The 17,080-nt window shown below is 32.2% G+C and overlaps 1 protein-coding gene across 1 annotated transcript in view; it reads left to right on the plus strand.

Moving 5' to 3' along the window:
- PPP1R3A (protein phosphatase 1 regulatory subunit 3A) overlaps positions 1-17,080 on the plus strand; it is a 125,147-nt gene that overhangs the window by 69,781 nt on the left and 38,286 nt on the right. The window contains exons 2-3 of the mRNA XM_053716715.1: positions 9,762-9,811; positions 9,922-10,040. Coding sequence (XP_053572690.1) covers positions 9,762-9,811; positions 9,922-10,040 — 169 coding nt within the window. The remainder of the gene's footprint in view (positions 1-9,761; positions 9,812-9,921; positions 10,041-17,080) is intronic.

Below are 17,080 nucleotides of genomic sequence, written 5' to 3' on the forward strand. Positions count from 1 at the left end.
AGTAGAATGCCACACTTCTCACAGTGGCAATACACACTACAGGTTGCCATTGGAGACCTTGATGAATAAACATCTTCTTCAAATAAGCCTCCAGCTTTTTGACCATTGGATCCTTAGAGGAGCAGCTATCCTCAATAGGAATAGTAGTTCTCTTAGCCAGAGTAGACATGGCACCTTCTAATTTAGGCACCATTTGCCATGCCTCTTTAATGGAGTCAGCAACAGGAAACATCTTTTTAAAGACAGGAGACAGGGAAAAAGGTACCCCTGGCTTCTCCCATTCCTGTGCTATAATCTCCGTAGCACAGTCTGGCACAGGAAACACCTCCACCGAGGAAGGAACATCATAACGTTTATTATGTTTTCTAGATTTCTTAGGGTTGACAACGACAGGAGTATCGGAGTTGTCCAAAGTAGCCAAAACCTCTTTTAACAGTACATGAAGGTGTTCAAGCTTAAATTTGATGGCTGCAACTTCAGCGTCAGATGAAAGAATTATACTGTCCGAATCTGAGGCTACCAAAGTCATCAGACTTATGAGGAAGAGCCAATAGTCCAAAGACACCAGCGAGTCATTCAAATCGCTAAAATTAGAAATTTATTAGAAAACACACACAGGGTAAAATTGTTATAAAAACAACAGCATATACTGGAACATCTTACGCTTTTTGGCTCGCAAGCCTTTTTCATAGACATGAAAAACAAACAGAGTGCCATTATTAAATAGGCTGTAACCTTATTGGCTCAAGTGTATGCTGGATACCATTGGCTAAATATTTAAGTACAAAATTTAAGGGACATCAATCCTTTAAGCCCTTACTTTCAGGGTATTAAAATTAAAGACTGACAACATATATTATATATGCAAGCACTAAGATCTACCAGATATGTTAAATAATTCTATAATACATAGTGTCATAAATTATATAAGACTAGTACTGACAATATCAAAAATTAGAATGTGTACATTCACTAACCTCAGTCTAATACTGTTTTTTTGTTTCTATCCAATAATGCATACATTTAACCCTTATAACATAGCTTGTGACAATGAATAGTGATAGTAATGGAGGGACCCCTAGAAATATTTTGGGGAATATATGTAAATCTATTCATTAGTTAAAAATATCAAGTTTAATTAGAGGGACAAGAACCACTAGAGCCAGAAAAGTCATAGAAAAAGCATGCTGTGGATTATATGTGTTGCATCAAAACCGTTTCCTGTAATTAATCACATTCCGTGCAATGTTTAATCCCAATGGCTTTCTGGTTCACAACTGGAAGATCCAGAACGCTTCTCTATATAGCAGCCTGCTATTCCTATCATCACCTCTTGGCTTGGGGAGAATAAGTACTACAGCTCTCATGGTGGTATGCCTTTTGTGTATTTCTGGATTTAAAGGTAGACCCTACATATGTGTGTGAACAGGCAATACAATTGCTAAAGTTACATTTATAGTGTCCCTTCACTGTTAGCCAGCTACTTGTGGTCGAGCCCAATTCTGGAGATAAAAATCACCCTCAAATTGGAAGAAGTTGTGCGTCAAAAGGAAGTCAAGGGTTCTGAAAATAAACATCCCAATAAACATCATTGTGGGGTCATAATTGCTGGAGTGCTCAGGTAAGTCAGAAACAGTTCCTAGCCCCAGATCATGTGGGATAGCAGAATATAAACCCACTACATCTATAATAAACCAGAAGCAGGAGTCATTCCACCCAATCTTATGCAAATTGGACACCAAGTGTTTGGTGTCACGCAGATATGAAGGAAGCTGGAACACTATACGTTGGAGCAATGATTAAAGCCAACTAGATAATCGTTCAAGGAGGGAGCCAATTCCAGATACAATTGGTCTTCCCCTCACCTCCTCCAAGGATTTGTGTACCTTGGAAAGGTGATGAAAGATTGGAATCACAGGGTTAGACACCAATAGATAAGTATATGTATCTGTATCAAAGATTCCCTCATGAACTCCGTCATCTAAAAGATCAAAAGGTTGTTTTCTGTAGAGCTCAGTGGGTTTCTATATAATTTGGTATGCACTTCCTCATCCTCCAACTGTCTCATTGCTTCAACAATGTAAGCTGTCCTATCAAGAATGACAATACTGCCCCCCTTGTCAGCCTGTTTAATGACTATATTGTCATAAGCTGTTAATGTTAACAGAGCTTGTCTTTGTTCTGGCTGTAAATTTAGTGGGCATTTACCATGACTCTTGGAAAGCTTGACCAAGTCCTCCTCCACCCTGTGGTGGAAGGCCTCCAAAAAGGGACCTCTCTCCCTCACAGGGTAGAATATGGACTTAGGTTTAAAGTGTCCATGTGTGGTTTTTAAATGTGCGGAGTCTATTTCTAGGTGAGCTCCTAATTCCTGCAAAGTTAGATAATCGCAACCCTCAGAAAAATCATGCTATATTATTAGTTTCAATGCTGGTCTCTGCATTGTGAGTGATATACTTATCTTGTGTCCAAAAAACTTTTTAAGTGTTAGATCCCTCACAAGACTTTTAACATCTGTTATTGTTTCGAACAGATTAAACAATATAGTAAGGAAAAAGCCTAATCCTAGGCTGAATACCTCAACTTCAGAGGATGTTAATTCGCTACTAGATAAGTTAATTACCTTCAAATCTGATATTTGTTGCATTGTGTTTTCCCTCTTTGGCCCCTATGTCACCTCCCCCTACTCTTTGATGCACGCACTGGTGAAAAACCTGTTCCCTAGGTACATATGTGTTAAGAGACACATCAGTTCTACTCGGTCTAAAATCACCTTCATTGGGTAACAGAAGCAGGAGCAGAAACCTTACTATCTGAATCTCCAATTTTCCTTTTGCGGTTTCCTTTTAACATATGAAAGGCAGCTAATGCCCCAGATACCGCTGAAGATACCTGGGCAGCAATTTCTGTTTGCAAATAAACTCCTCCAGGAGGTTGAGAGGAACTACAAGGCACTGTATGTGATGCCATAGAGGCTAGGGACGTTTGAGGAGAAAGCTGTGGCATTGTCTGAACAGCATCAACCTGAGAGACATTAGGCTCAGCAAAAAATAATTTATCTTTTTTTATTTTAATTTCCTCTTTACACATGAGAAACAAAATTGCATAGGGGAGACAATCTGGACCTCTGAACACAATAGACACATATTTATAAGAGCAGCCTCCTGCTCTGTGTCAGACATAATCCACAAAAAACAGTTTAAAGAAATAAAAAAATAAAATCTTTACTGTCACTTTAAAAACGTTTCTTAAATATATGTTGTCAATTTAAATTATTCCCTGCTCAGAGTGGTAACTGTAACCTCTAGCATCTGATTATCAAAAAGAAAACCTTACACTGTCAGCCTCTACACCTCAGCTAAACTGAGGTGCCTACCTGCCCCTTCCGACTTCCAAGTTGTTCAGAGCCACGAAAGGCAACACGCTAGATCTGCCGACACTGCTCCAATAGTAAGAAGCGGAAAGAAGGAGGTCATGTGACCAGCAGAATAACTAGCTGCGCAACACACAGATTCTGTTTGCAAAGAAAGAGCACAAGAAAAACACAGCCTGCTCAGACTAAGCCCGCCCTCCAGCTGCTGTAATACTGAGAGGACCAGCAAACTATTTAAAAACACACAGAGCCGTAAATATACCCTCTCCTGTGACAAAAGCATTACCCAGCAAGCTAGTTAATACCAAACGGAGCCTGCTACAGTGACATAACACACAGTCCCAAAGAAATAAAAATGATTAGAGACAGCAAAATGGTAATTTTAACCTCTTGAGTGTCAAATTCCTCTAAAGAGAATAAGGAGCCAGATAAAAAGAGGTTAACTCCTTCATTACCATAAGAAGGGTTAACCAATATAGTATCATTACATAATAGTGCCTGCATTCTCCTATAAATCAATCCTACTAAGGATCTCTTTGTCCCCTTAATGCTAGTCTCCTACCCAGAAGACAGAAAAGCACTTACCTACAATCTAGCCATCTAGCAGTCAAAAGGCTCACACAGTGTGAAAGGACACCACTCCTTACAGAGACCTGTGGAAAAATGAAAGAACAGAGTAAATCTACTCTGGCTTGCTATAAAAGGGTAGCAACATGTTAGGAAAACGTAGTGAGGCCCACCTCACAAGTTCCTACCTGCTTTAAAGCCACCACTGCCCTACTGAAGAGACTAACGCGGAGTACGGCTAGAGACAAAAATCTTGCATGTAGTGAAATATATTCCAATTTTCTTCAGACAGCAAGTATCCAAACGTTGGCAATATCACAAGCAGGAAACTGGAACCAGAAACACAGAAAAGACTCCAGTGCAAGGAGTAAAGGCACTGGCTTCACAATAGTCAGAGAGCACCTCTCTTATTGGCTTTCAACTGGAGAGGTTGGAGCTGGGAGACACACCTGCTGATGATAATATTCTTCCACAAACCCCTGCAACTAAACATCCTCTAGTGGCACAAACAGAGCAAGCCAGACTCTGAACCTGGAGTCCCTGGTTCTATACCAGGCAAAACACAGGGGCCAATTATCTAAAGGTTTCTGGGCTGGTGAGATTATTTAAGAAAGCTCACTAGTCCTTCTATTTAATTGGTGGAATTATATAAAGCCACTTTTACCCTGAAAACAGGGTGTCTTACTGAGGGGCACGTACTGCATTTTCGCATGGGAAGGAAATGCATACATTAAAAAGTGCACAATGAAAATCTTAATTTAGAAATCAAACAAAATAAATAATTGAACTATTCATACAAAAATGCAAAAAAATTGTAACAATATTGTTCACCAAAAATTGTATTCTATCAAAAATGGGAACAAATAGTATTAGATATGCACAACGTAGATCATAATTTAAGTACACTGGATGTACAAAAATAGTCTAAAATTGTAGATAATACAAAGCGTATTTTTTTCTTTAAATGGGCTGAACAAGGGCGTTCCATGGGCGTGTATGAAATTTTTTCTTAAACCCCAGGGTAATTCTCTAAATTATTATATTATATGCTGTGCTCTTTTACACTTGCTTAGTAGGAGCGGGAGCTTGGAAAGTGTGCATAAAAATACATTTTGATAATAGAAGTATTTAGGATTTTTTTTTTTTTGCTTTATCATGAAACTTTATTTTTTTTTACTCTTTTAGAAACTATTTTACTTAGTCATATTTATAGAAAACACTATCCTAAAAGTAAAGTAAAGGATTGTAAAGAGTACTTTAAATCAGCAGGTGAAAGAAGGTAGCTCCACTTGAAACTTCTCTTTTGCCTTCAAGGGACAGTAAGTCTTAAATGTTTTAAAACAAATTAACATTCTTTTTTTCTGCAATTTTATTTCAATAGCCAAACTCCACCCATCATTTTCCATAATTAAAGGAGCTAATCTGGACTTTAGTCATCAGACTACCAGGCTAACCACAGTTTGTTCTCCGTTAAAGCCAAATAGGGACAAATATCAAGCACAGCATTTCAAGTTCTAAATATTTAAACTGCTCAATTTTCAGAGACAAATTACATGAAAAGGGGACAAAATAAATCATAAAAATATATTGCAAAGTAGTTTCATTATACACAACTAAACATTTTAATATAAAAATCTCAAGGTCCCTTTAAGTTGAGATTAATTCAGTACTTATGGGCTAATTTGTTTGTAGTGTGAATCAGCTGTATAATATGTTTGAGCTGTATCAGCTTTATAGTATGTATGACTTATATAGATAGCGGAAAATGTTTGGGCCATGGAATTATTTTCTTCATGGAAATGTTCCATGTTATTGAAAAGCATATAAACTACTGCTCTGTAGTGTGAAATGCAATAGAAGCGCCAAAAGGGTTTTGCAATTTGCTTTACTCTAAACAGAACATTCAGTACCAGGTTATACCCAGAATTATACTTGCTTGCTCCTCCATCCTGACTAGACTTATTAATACATGTTGTTGGTTGGCAGCCATGTTTCCTGTTGGTTTGTGGTAACTTGGAGTCCAAAACCTAAAAAATAGGTAGAGACAATTTGCGTGTAAGCTGAGAAAAATATAAAGACAGCAAAATGAAAAATGAATGCAACTTCATTTTGAAATTCTCAGAGATTACTTCATGAAAGTTCATGGGCTCATACAAGCTTAGCTATTTTAACAATAATCAAGCACTAATTGTAGTATTATTATTTTTGTGTTATTAAATGTTAATTATCTATTCTGAACAGTAGATTAATAGAATGCCAAAGTATGAAGAAAAAATGGATAGTTTAAATGGACTTTATGTCTTTAGGTTAGACATTGACATCGTGTTCATGAACATTTATAACCTAAACTTATGATGGGCCAATGAAGTATTCGCCAATCTAGATTAAAATTAAAATAAAATAAAAAAACCTTCAGAAATCTAAAGTAAATAAGAAAGTAATTGTAGCATAGCACAAAACATGCAAAACCTCTGTTATAAGGTTGTGCATTGTGCTATCATTTTAAAGGGACAGTCTAGTTGAAATTAAACTTTCATGATTCAGATAGGACATGCAATTTTAAACAACTTCCCAATTGACTTTAATCATTAAACTTGCTTTGTTCTCTTGGTGGTATTTTTAAAAAACTAAACCTAGCTAGGCTCAAACTGATTTCTAAACTGTTGAAAACCGCCTCTTAGCTCAGAGCATTTTGAAAGTTTTTCACAGTTAGACAGTGCAAGTTCACGTGTGTCATATAGATACCATTGTGCTCACTCCCGTGGAGTTATTTAGGAGTCTGCACTGATTGGCGAAACTGTATGTCTGTCCAAAGCACTGAGATAAGGAGTCAGTCTGCAGATGCTCGAAATAAGGTAATCACATAGGTAATTAATATAACTGTGTTTGTTATGCAAAACTGGGGAATGGGTTATAAAGGGATTATCTATCTTTTTAAAAAATAACAATTCTGGTGTAGACTGTTCCTTTAACTAATGGTTTGTCTGTTACACGGGTCTTAGAACAAATGTAATGTTTATTCATATAGATTATGATAATTACAAAAAATGTTTTTATCCTTACTGAAGAATTTGATATTATAGGTTAAGACACTATATTTTGATTGAGTCACTTGAGACTTTTATGTGTTTTGAATATGAATATTCAAACTCTTTAAAACTCTCAATAGTTATATGAAACCCATACTTTTTCGATCATGATTAATTTAGAGCATTCCATTTTTAACAACTTTCCAATTTATTTTTATTATCAAATTTGCTTTGTACTATTAGAATCCTTTATTGAAGAAGCAGCAATGCACTACTGGGAGCTAGCTGAGCACATTGGGTGAGCCAATAACAAGAGGCATATATGTGCAGTCACCAATCAGCAGATAGCTCCCAGTAACGCATTGCTGCTCCTGTTCCTTCCTAGATATTCTTTTCAACAAAAAATACCAAGAGAATGATGCAAATTAGATAATAGAATTACATTGGAAAGTTATTGAAAATTGCATGCTCTGTCTTAATCATGAAATAAATATTTTTGAGTTTCATCTCCCTTTAAATTTTAACCTACTTTACAGGCCAATTTTTCTAACGTGAAAAATATAGAAATAAATATGAATATATGTGCAAGCACAAATGTGCCTATATCAAGTATTGTTATGTAGCTAATAAAAATGTAGAGGCCGAATTATTAAATGGCGGGCGAACTTGATTCGCTGTAGCGAATCATGTCTGCCCGACATCGTTAAATGCTGACAGCATACGCTGTCGCCAGTTAACATTGCACAAGCAGTTCTGGTGATCTGCTTGTGCAATGCCGCCCCCTGCAGATTCGTCAATCAATTTGATCGTATCCGATTGTGTTGATTGCTGTCCGCAGCCTCAGAGGCGGCGGACAAGCTAATGAGCAGCGTTCTTAAGACCGCTGCTACTTAACTGCTGTTCCCGGCGAGCCTGAAGGCTTGCGCGGAAACAGGTCAATTAGGGACCATTCGGCTCATGTTAAATCGGCTTCGTAGTCTTAAATATCTTATCAAGCTACTAAATGTGTGATTAATTTGCCAACCTCTTATGACATACAATTTATGTGCTTTTATTGTTATTCTACTCATTGTAGAGTTGGGTGTATTTTATGCATATTTAAGTCTGACTATTCTAAAGCAGGCAATAAAAAGGAATATTAGACATCATACATATTATGTAGTATGGGGATTTTTTTAAATATGTGTTGTATTTACTTTTTAACTAGCACTCATAATGGGAGAATTTTTTTTTTTTTAAAAGATCATATAATCATAAAATAGTCACCTAATTCTATTTGTTTTGTATTCAGTAGATAATAATAATAAATAATAATAATAATAATAATAATAATAATAATAATAATAATAATAAAAGCTGAACATTATTTCTTTCGAAATGAGTTACAAGAAAAATGTTCATTGGATATTATTTATAGTGAAAACTGCAATTCACAAGATAGGGAAAAAATAGTGTGATAGGCTTTATTTGTGTGATTTAGAGTATCTTCCTGGTACTCCAATTTTACATAAATAACATTAGAGCAAAATGAATTCCCAAAATAGGAGACATGTTTACTTGCATACTGCGGATAGGCTAAATAGTCTTATAATACATTTCTCTCATTTGTTCTTAAAATTACCATAATTCAGCTTTTCTACAAGTATTTAGCAAAGCAAGAAATGGCATAGTGGATTAAAAAAATAAACACATTTTTGTTTTAAAGCAAAATATATATATTTCCACATAACATATGATATAACATAATTTGTCTTTAAAACAATGTTGGTCATTTTAACATCTAATGATGAAATTTATGTTTGATAATGTGTCAGCATTCAGTATAATAGGCACACAATCCTGACTATTTAGAAAACTGCAGCCACTACCTTAGACAAAGAGAAGCACAGAAATAAAACCCCTCACTACAGGTAGAAAAAATTACCCTTTTTTGTTTTGAAAGCTCAGTTTTCTATTATGTTTTTGTCTTTATTCCGAATAATAAAATGTCTAAATTATAATTTATAATGATAAATCATTTATAATTGCTATTAATGACTTTGATGTGTTGATAACAATATTAAATCAAAGAATAAATACTCAAGACATGAGATACAAATTAATATATTTTGCACACACAGAACAAATTAAAAATTGTTATTGAACTTAATCTTTAATTCAAACCAGCAATATAGTATAGAAGGAGTTCATTTATGTTGCAAGATCTGAGATATTTTTACAAACAGACTATGTCAAGCTGCATCATAACCAAGGCCTAAGGTTTCAAAAAGATATTTAACACATTTTATATAGAAGGAGTTCATTTATGTTGCAAGATCTGAGATATTTTTACAAATAGACTATGTCAAGCTGCATCATAACCAAGGCCTAAGGTTTCAAAAAGATATTTAACACATTTGTCACATAAAGTAACACCAATATATTTAGATGAAGATTAGTAAATAAAATATTGACAAAATGAATAATCTTCAATGTTTATTAGTCTGGAAATTATTTGCAACTATAAATTCACTGAATTCTGAATAATATCATAGATTTATTTGCAATACATATACATTTTACACATTATATTTTATATAATTTTTTATTTTATCCAAGTGACTAATATAACTTTTTAACTGATTAAACATTGATTCCAAAATAAAAAATATGCCAATTTTTAAAGCATAATTGTTTTTCTGTTTATATGAATCAGAGTTTCAAAGGCCAGAATTACATGTATTGTATGCAAATATGTAGTTGCTTTCTATATATAAGGAATTAACACTTATACATCTGTTTGATTTGTATAGCAAAGAAGAAGATCTGGATATTTTTGAAGCTGAAAACCAAACAGTTGCAGGTACTATAAAAATATATTTTAACTCAATGTATTTAAAACCTTAGTTAAAAGTATGAAAATATATCAATTTAACTTTTGCCATTTTATCATTTGTTTTTGTTTATTTTTAGAGAAATACATCCCTAAAATAGTTTACTCACATGATGACACCACAGAAGAAAATAATCATGAAAAAGATGATAAAAGTTTAAAAAAGAGCAGTGACAACGAATATGATTTGGAATTGTTTGTAAGTCTTTTGGGGAGAATATAACACATTTCAATGCTTCTATTTTTTCATGCAATTATGGTAAATTGGGATAATTTGCTTTTCTTTTATATAAATGTATTTTTTAACAAAGATAAAGATAGAATTTTTGTATTGCTTTTTATTCGTTGCAGTAAAGGTATTTTATTGTTATTTAATAACCTAAGATCTAAGATAAAAACTTGCTATATTTTTCCTAGCTAGCTTTGGCTGTATTGTTTGTGTCAGACTATGCAAATTTAAATGTAATATGCTTCCTATTTTCATGTTTAATAGAAAATGCATCTATTGTTCACATTATAATTTTATACACACTAGCTAATCACATTTTTCTATTTAGTTCCTATTTTTTTTTTAGTCATATACTTGCTTATTACCATTTCTTTTCAATCTGCTTCTCTGCATTTTGTTCACTGCTTCTGACTGAATTATAAAATCTTTATAATTTATATTAACAATACATTAATATATTTTTATTGTCTTTGTGTTATACAATTACAAAAAGCTTTATACATAATTGACCTTTAAAAATAAACAATTATTAAACAAACTGTGAGCAATTGCATAGTGATATTATGTATAAGAACCACAAAAGTTTTTGACTACTGCACATAAAGTTATGATAAAAATTACATAGATTAAATCAAAATCATTTATAAAATAAATAACAAGATTATATGGGACTAACATTTATCCACTTTTTTTAAATATGGAACATAATATTAAAAAAAATTATGTTTAATGGAATTGTATATTAAAGCCTTACTTTAGAGAATATTACTATTATTAGTTGATATAGATAAAAAAAATAATACAGTATATATAAATGATATAAAGTAGCTAAGACAACAGTTTTAAATAATTATTTTTCAAAAATAATTAATAGGAAATGGTTAAGTAATAACTAATATTAACTATTTTATGTTAACCCCTGGTTTAAGCATACATCAGTCTTCCTCAGTCTACAAAGTGTTTATAATTACTAAAAATTGTATTGCTCTCATAGATAAGGACTGTAAAGTACAAATATATATAATTGAATACTTAAAACAAAATTACCCATATTGTTAACTATCTGATATTTAGATATCATCAATATATAATGCAGTGTATTATCATTTTATTGGATTGCTTGCAAAAAAGAAGAAAACAACAAGATTTTTATTTTTGTGATTGACTCTCAGTAATCTAACTCTTTAAAACACAGCTATATTAAAACTAAATCAGTATATAAAAAATCAACTATTATGGTTCTTTTTGAAAAAAAAAAAAAAATCCCCATAAAATATATTTTAACCCTGTAATAATCTAATAAAAAAATATTACTTTTGAACTATGGTATACATATTACAGTGAAGTAGTAGGCAATAGTTTTGAAACATTTCCTTACTGTCACAAGTTACTTTATTAATCTATGAGTTCCAAACTCTTCACTTTATTCAATTACATTACATGAACAGTTTGTGGAAGCAAATTATCCATTATTTTTTATATATTTTAAACCATTAGTGTCTTTTGAATAGAATTAAGTGTATGGATAATTTAGGCTGTATTTGCCAAGTTTCCTTCATATTTAATTTAAGTTTTCAACATTCTATTTCTTTTAAATTATTATTTTAACACTCTACAACTTCCAGTTTTAAAACTATGTTTAGCATGATTCATAAGTATATACAAGGTTAACAATTTTATTTAAAAAAAAAAACTTTATTAAATTTACTATAAGATAAATGATTTTGATAAAGTAATAAAACTAAATTTGACAATTTTACCTAATTTTTGTTTTTGAAAGATACAAATCTAAATTACAAAATTTAAAGCATTATGAACAACGTTAATGACTTAAACAATGAGGCAGTATGAGACCTTGAAATACAGCCATCTAGAATGTTTGAAACCCACAGGCATTAACTCACAAGACAGCTGAGCAGTTGACAAGTAGCATGAACCTTATGTTAGAAAAAGAAGAAATTGTAAGATTTGCATATAATTACCGAGATCATGCAAATGTCAGTTATGAATATAAAAAAACACAGGCATTTCACTGTTAAATCCTGACAGTTGGCATCACTGAAAAGCTCAAATGCATCTGAGTACTAGTTGGCAGAAGGTCATTAAAACCGAATTTGCAGATACATTAACACTCTTACTTTTCTTTGAGTGATAGTTTGCTATTTATAGTTTGCTGAGAGTTTCTAGAAAACATGCTAGTGAGATAAGTTGCAGTGGGCTACCACATAAAAATTGCATTAGAACCTTGAGGACATTGAGCCTTTTTTAATTGATATGAAGGAAGCAATCAATAAGTATGCATAAACTCGAGAGTGAAATGATGATACTGACATGTGAGAAAAAGACGAAGACTATTGTAGAATGTTCATACATGCGACAAGGTCGACTGTTTCCATACAGCTAGTCTTGAAATATTAACCTTGACGGATATAAACGATTTTCATAATTTGCTAAACTTCAGAAAATGAACCCATCAGATAAAGAGGTCTATAGATGCAATTCTTAGCTTTTCACTTCATTAGCAAACTCAATGTTGAGTCCAATGTTTAGATGGATGTGACACTGGATATTTCTTCTTATGTCAATGCTAAAATGCTTGGTGGACCTCAATTCAATTTTTTTTATAACAGAGTAATTCCAGTTTGTGTTTATTAAAAAATCTATTTCTTTCCATGTAACATTTATTAACTGTACCTTTAGAAAGACATTTTCATGAAATAAGTATGATAATGATAATTAAACATCTTCATGATAACAAATCCTGCAATGACAATAACACCAATTTTAGCCTCACATGCTGTAAAATTAAAAATAATTAACTTCATAAAAATGATGTTTATTCTAAGCCACATACTTCCTTTCACTAAAAGTTTTATAATATGAAATTAGTCAAAGACAATACACAAAACAGGGGAAAAAATATAAGTATTTAAATAGGCTATATTGCCTCCTTAAATGGTAAAAACTGACTGTGTAGTGGAATTACTGTATCATAAAATAACCCTGAATGTTCTATAAATGTTCTGTCTGTAGCAAGGAAATGCAATTGATTATAATACAGATGTAATTTAAAATACAATACATGTATCATCCATTAACTACCACCCACACACTTGATTGAATTTGTTTTATGTTGACCAATGAGTTCTAAAATATTTTTCACTTATATATAGCTTGACGTCAGCATTGGTCCATAATTAAGCAATAGTATATGGGTCTTCAAAGAAGCCTAACAAACTGATTTTTTAACTTGCCGGTTATCTCCCTCAAAATCAAAAGTGAAAAGCTACAATGAATACAAATTATAATATTTTTAATAATCTCATAAAGTAGAAGAATGTTGCTTTTCATCAGTGATAAGATGATGTGTAAAGCTTTAGAATAAAATAGGACACAAATTGTAGTGACTAGTTATATAGAAGATTATGGTTGAGGAAAAAAAAAAGATGAGATGTAGGATACATAAAAGCGAAGTAAAACCTAGAACAAGAATGTAGCCCATTCTATGAATTAATCATTTGTAAATAGGTCATAAGGAAGGTTTGAGAGAATATTGATATGACAATTTAGATATTAGAAGGTACATTTAAACTAAAGTATTTTTTTCTCATGTATTTTATGATATATTGCAAAATAAATGAATATGCATTCTTTATGTGAAATGGAATAAAGTCCTGGTTTCATCTAATTTTTTAAAAAAAAACATATTATGTAGGTAATATTTATGCATTGCTATTATGTTAATGTGTTCCATGGAGAAACAACTCCAATTAATACTTTAACTTTAAACATTGAAAAATATTATGTTATATATGAAGATTTCCTCCAAAGTGATTAAGATAAAAAACTGGACCACCATTCTAACATATTATACTTTTTTTCTATGACATTCCAACCCATTAAAAGTGGGACTGTTTTAATTACATTCAGTTTGGCAAAATATGCAAAATATTGTATGATGAAACAGGCTTTTCTATGTTTTTTTGCAGACTTTTCTCAAATGCACATTGAAATAAATAATCCTTAGCCAATGCAAAATAAAACTTTGGTGACAACTTTAATACTGATAATGGGCTAGATAACAGGTGGCATGCTATTTATCTCTTTTGCTTGAGCGTTAAAACCTCCAGAAGAAATCTTTTTGCATGCAGGTTAGAATATTAAAGTTGAAAGTAAAAGTTTTGCATGTGAGCAAAACTCAACGTGCACTAACCAAAGGACTACGGATATTGCAACTTGCACTAACTAATTTTCCCCTTAGACTTTAATAAGGAATGCAGAAGAAAAAACTAACACTTTATGCTCGCACACTAACCTGACAGGAGTTATTATTAGTTTAGGTTCTAATTTTCGGCACATACAGGAAAATTTTTATTTTTATTATTAAATATATATTCGTATATGTATAACTATACCTGTATATCTATTCATATAGATACATATGTATAGATATATATTTTACATTAAAATGATCACATATATAGAAATCTATATTTAATAAAAAAATGTTTATTAATATTTACATAAATATTTTTTATAAAATAGTGTTTATATGAGTGTAACAATTTATTTGAATGCATTTATGTTGTGTTTAGTGCAACTTTTAATTTATACCTAACCCTTTTCGCAAGGTCTTCAGTCATGCTAACCCAACAACCATGTTAAATTTGATTCCACTGTATTTACTTTTAACTTGTAACATGAGCGCAAATTAGCGTGGGTGCAAAATCTTTATGTCGCACATGTGCTAATATTAGCGCACCACTAGTAATCCTGTAATCTTGCCCATTGTTGGCTAAAATGCCATCATATTTTTTTTGTGTACATGTTTCACAGTTTTTACGGTAGATTTAGGCTTTTTTTTTTTTTAAATTAAACTTTGACACAATTGTGTTTATTTAAATGTGAATTGAGAACACACAACCAAAATAATTAAAATTAAACTGTTAAAAATGAGCTAAAAGCTAAGTTAGGTAGTGTGAAATAAACAAAAATGGGTATATGAGAGAGCAATGTTGTTGAATTAGATAAAAAACATGAAAAGAACTGGGGATCTAGATATCTTTTTTTTTAACTGGTTAGAATGACCTTAAATTGTAATTGCAAGAACCTTTACATATTGGAAATTTCTTTGATACATTATCAATGCTTAATATGTTATGCCAAGTTTATAGAATATCAGTGCTTTAGGTAGTTAACATTTCATAATTTGAGAACATCCCAATGTATTTAAAGAGTGGTTGAATATTGATTAAACCTACTATAAGCTTTATAGAAATATGTTCAACTAAAAACAAACTAAAATTAATACTGAGCACGTTGTAAAATGGGAATCATAGGTTTTATTTGCAGAAACCAATTTGAAGCAATCCATACTAACTATGTCATTAAAAATATGGTAAGGGGATGAAGACTAAAGAATACTCCTAGTTATCTGTAAACAGCCTATAGTCAAGTATAAAATGAGGTATTTCACTTATATTACTATATAAAATAAAATGAAACCATTATTTATAATATAATTTTCAATAAATTATTTTACTTTACCCATTGCATCTCTATGTTAAAGATGCAGGAGTGGAAACAAATCAGAATACTTTACTAGTAGGGAAAGCTACTAAAAAGTGTAAAAAGACAATTTTTTATTTTATTTATTTATAATTTTTATTTATTGCCATTCAGCAAAAATAAACATATTAAATACAGCATCAATACAAGTCATGAGAGCATAAAAGATACAGTAACAAAAAAACAAAAACAGCTTCCTTCATGCGACTTTAAATTACAGCATCCGCATAGACTAAATATTCCAGCAGTCCACGAGGATGTCTCTAAGAATGTCTCTTATATAATATTTAAATCAGACCTTTAATGATACAAAGCTGAGACCTCTTGCAAAGATCAGTGTCTGAAAATTAGCAAGCAACAACGCAGCCCCAATTAACACAGACTGTAATTTTGAAATTATTATTATACAAAAGGGAAATTGAACAGCTGGAAGTTTACAAGAACATCACATACCACAATTTGAGGGTTAAACTGAAAATTTTAAGGGTTGAGACTAACACCAATAAAATGTCTGTATCTAATGTATGCAAAGATCTAATTTAGAGCCACATTAATCATTTCTCCAGGTGGGAGAAAAAAAGAAGCAAAAACATAATTGTGTTTTCTTCATTTCATTTGTCTCTCTGAAGCCAAGGATCCCAAATGTTCCAGTATGAGTCAAATTTTTCCAAGCTCTAAAAAAATATCTCTCCATCTTAGCAAAGTAGTCTATAATCTGAATTATGTCTTCAGTAGAGGGGTGAAGCACCTGCTACGAGTTTCATCGTTATGGAAAGTTTCTTAGCTACTAAAATAAAAATCCCCAGACTCTTTTGGGATTTAGGTAATCAATTAGTGGAAATATTAAACAGAGCTGTCTCAGGTTTCTTTGAAAGTACAACTCCTAGGTTCTTACATAGGGCAAATATTTGAGTCCAGCATACGAGTCTAGCTTGGGACAGGTACACCAAATGTGCAGATCCTCTTTCCCCCACATCCTCCAACATTCAGTTTAGTTATTCTATTCCCATTATGCCAATACTTCTCCCAGCTTGTTAACTCTCTCAGCCATGCCTTAGGGAATCAACATGCAACAATAAGGCTATGGAGCCTAGTATATTCAAAAGGGAACAAACTTGGTAATGAGCATCTTGTGAGAAATTTCTTGGTGGCACAAGCTTATCATGCATGTACAATTGTGAAACCATGCCAATAAAAGGTCCTCAACTGAGCCACATGGGAGTCATGGGAGGCCCTGCAAAAATCACAATAGTGAATGGATAGCAGAAGGGTGTGGTGTGATTTCCGAATAGTGTCTTAGTGATTTCCAAGATTCTAAATTCTGTACAACAATCTCATTACTGATACATAAATAATCCCATTTATATGTTGGAATCCATGGCAGATCCCTCAATTCCATACCCAATGGAAGGGGTGCTTGTTCTACTGTTTTCCATCCTAGC

This window comes from Bombina bombina, chromosome 6 (assembly GCF_027579735.1).
Source record: "Bombina bombina isolate aBomBom1 chromosome 6, aBomBom1.pri, whole genome shotgun sequence".
Classification (NCBI taxonomy): Eukaryota; Metazoa; Chordata; class Amphibia; order Anura; family Bombinatoridae; genus Bombina; species Bombina bombina.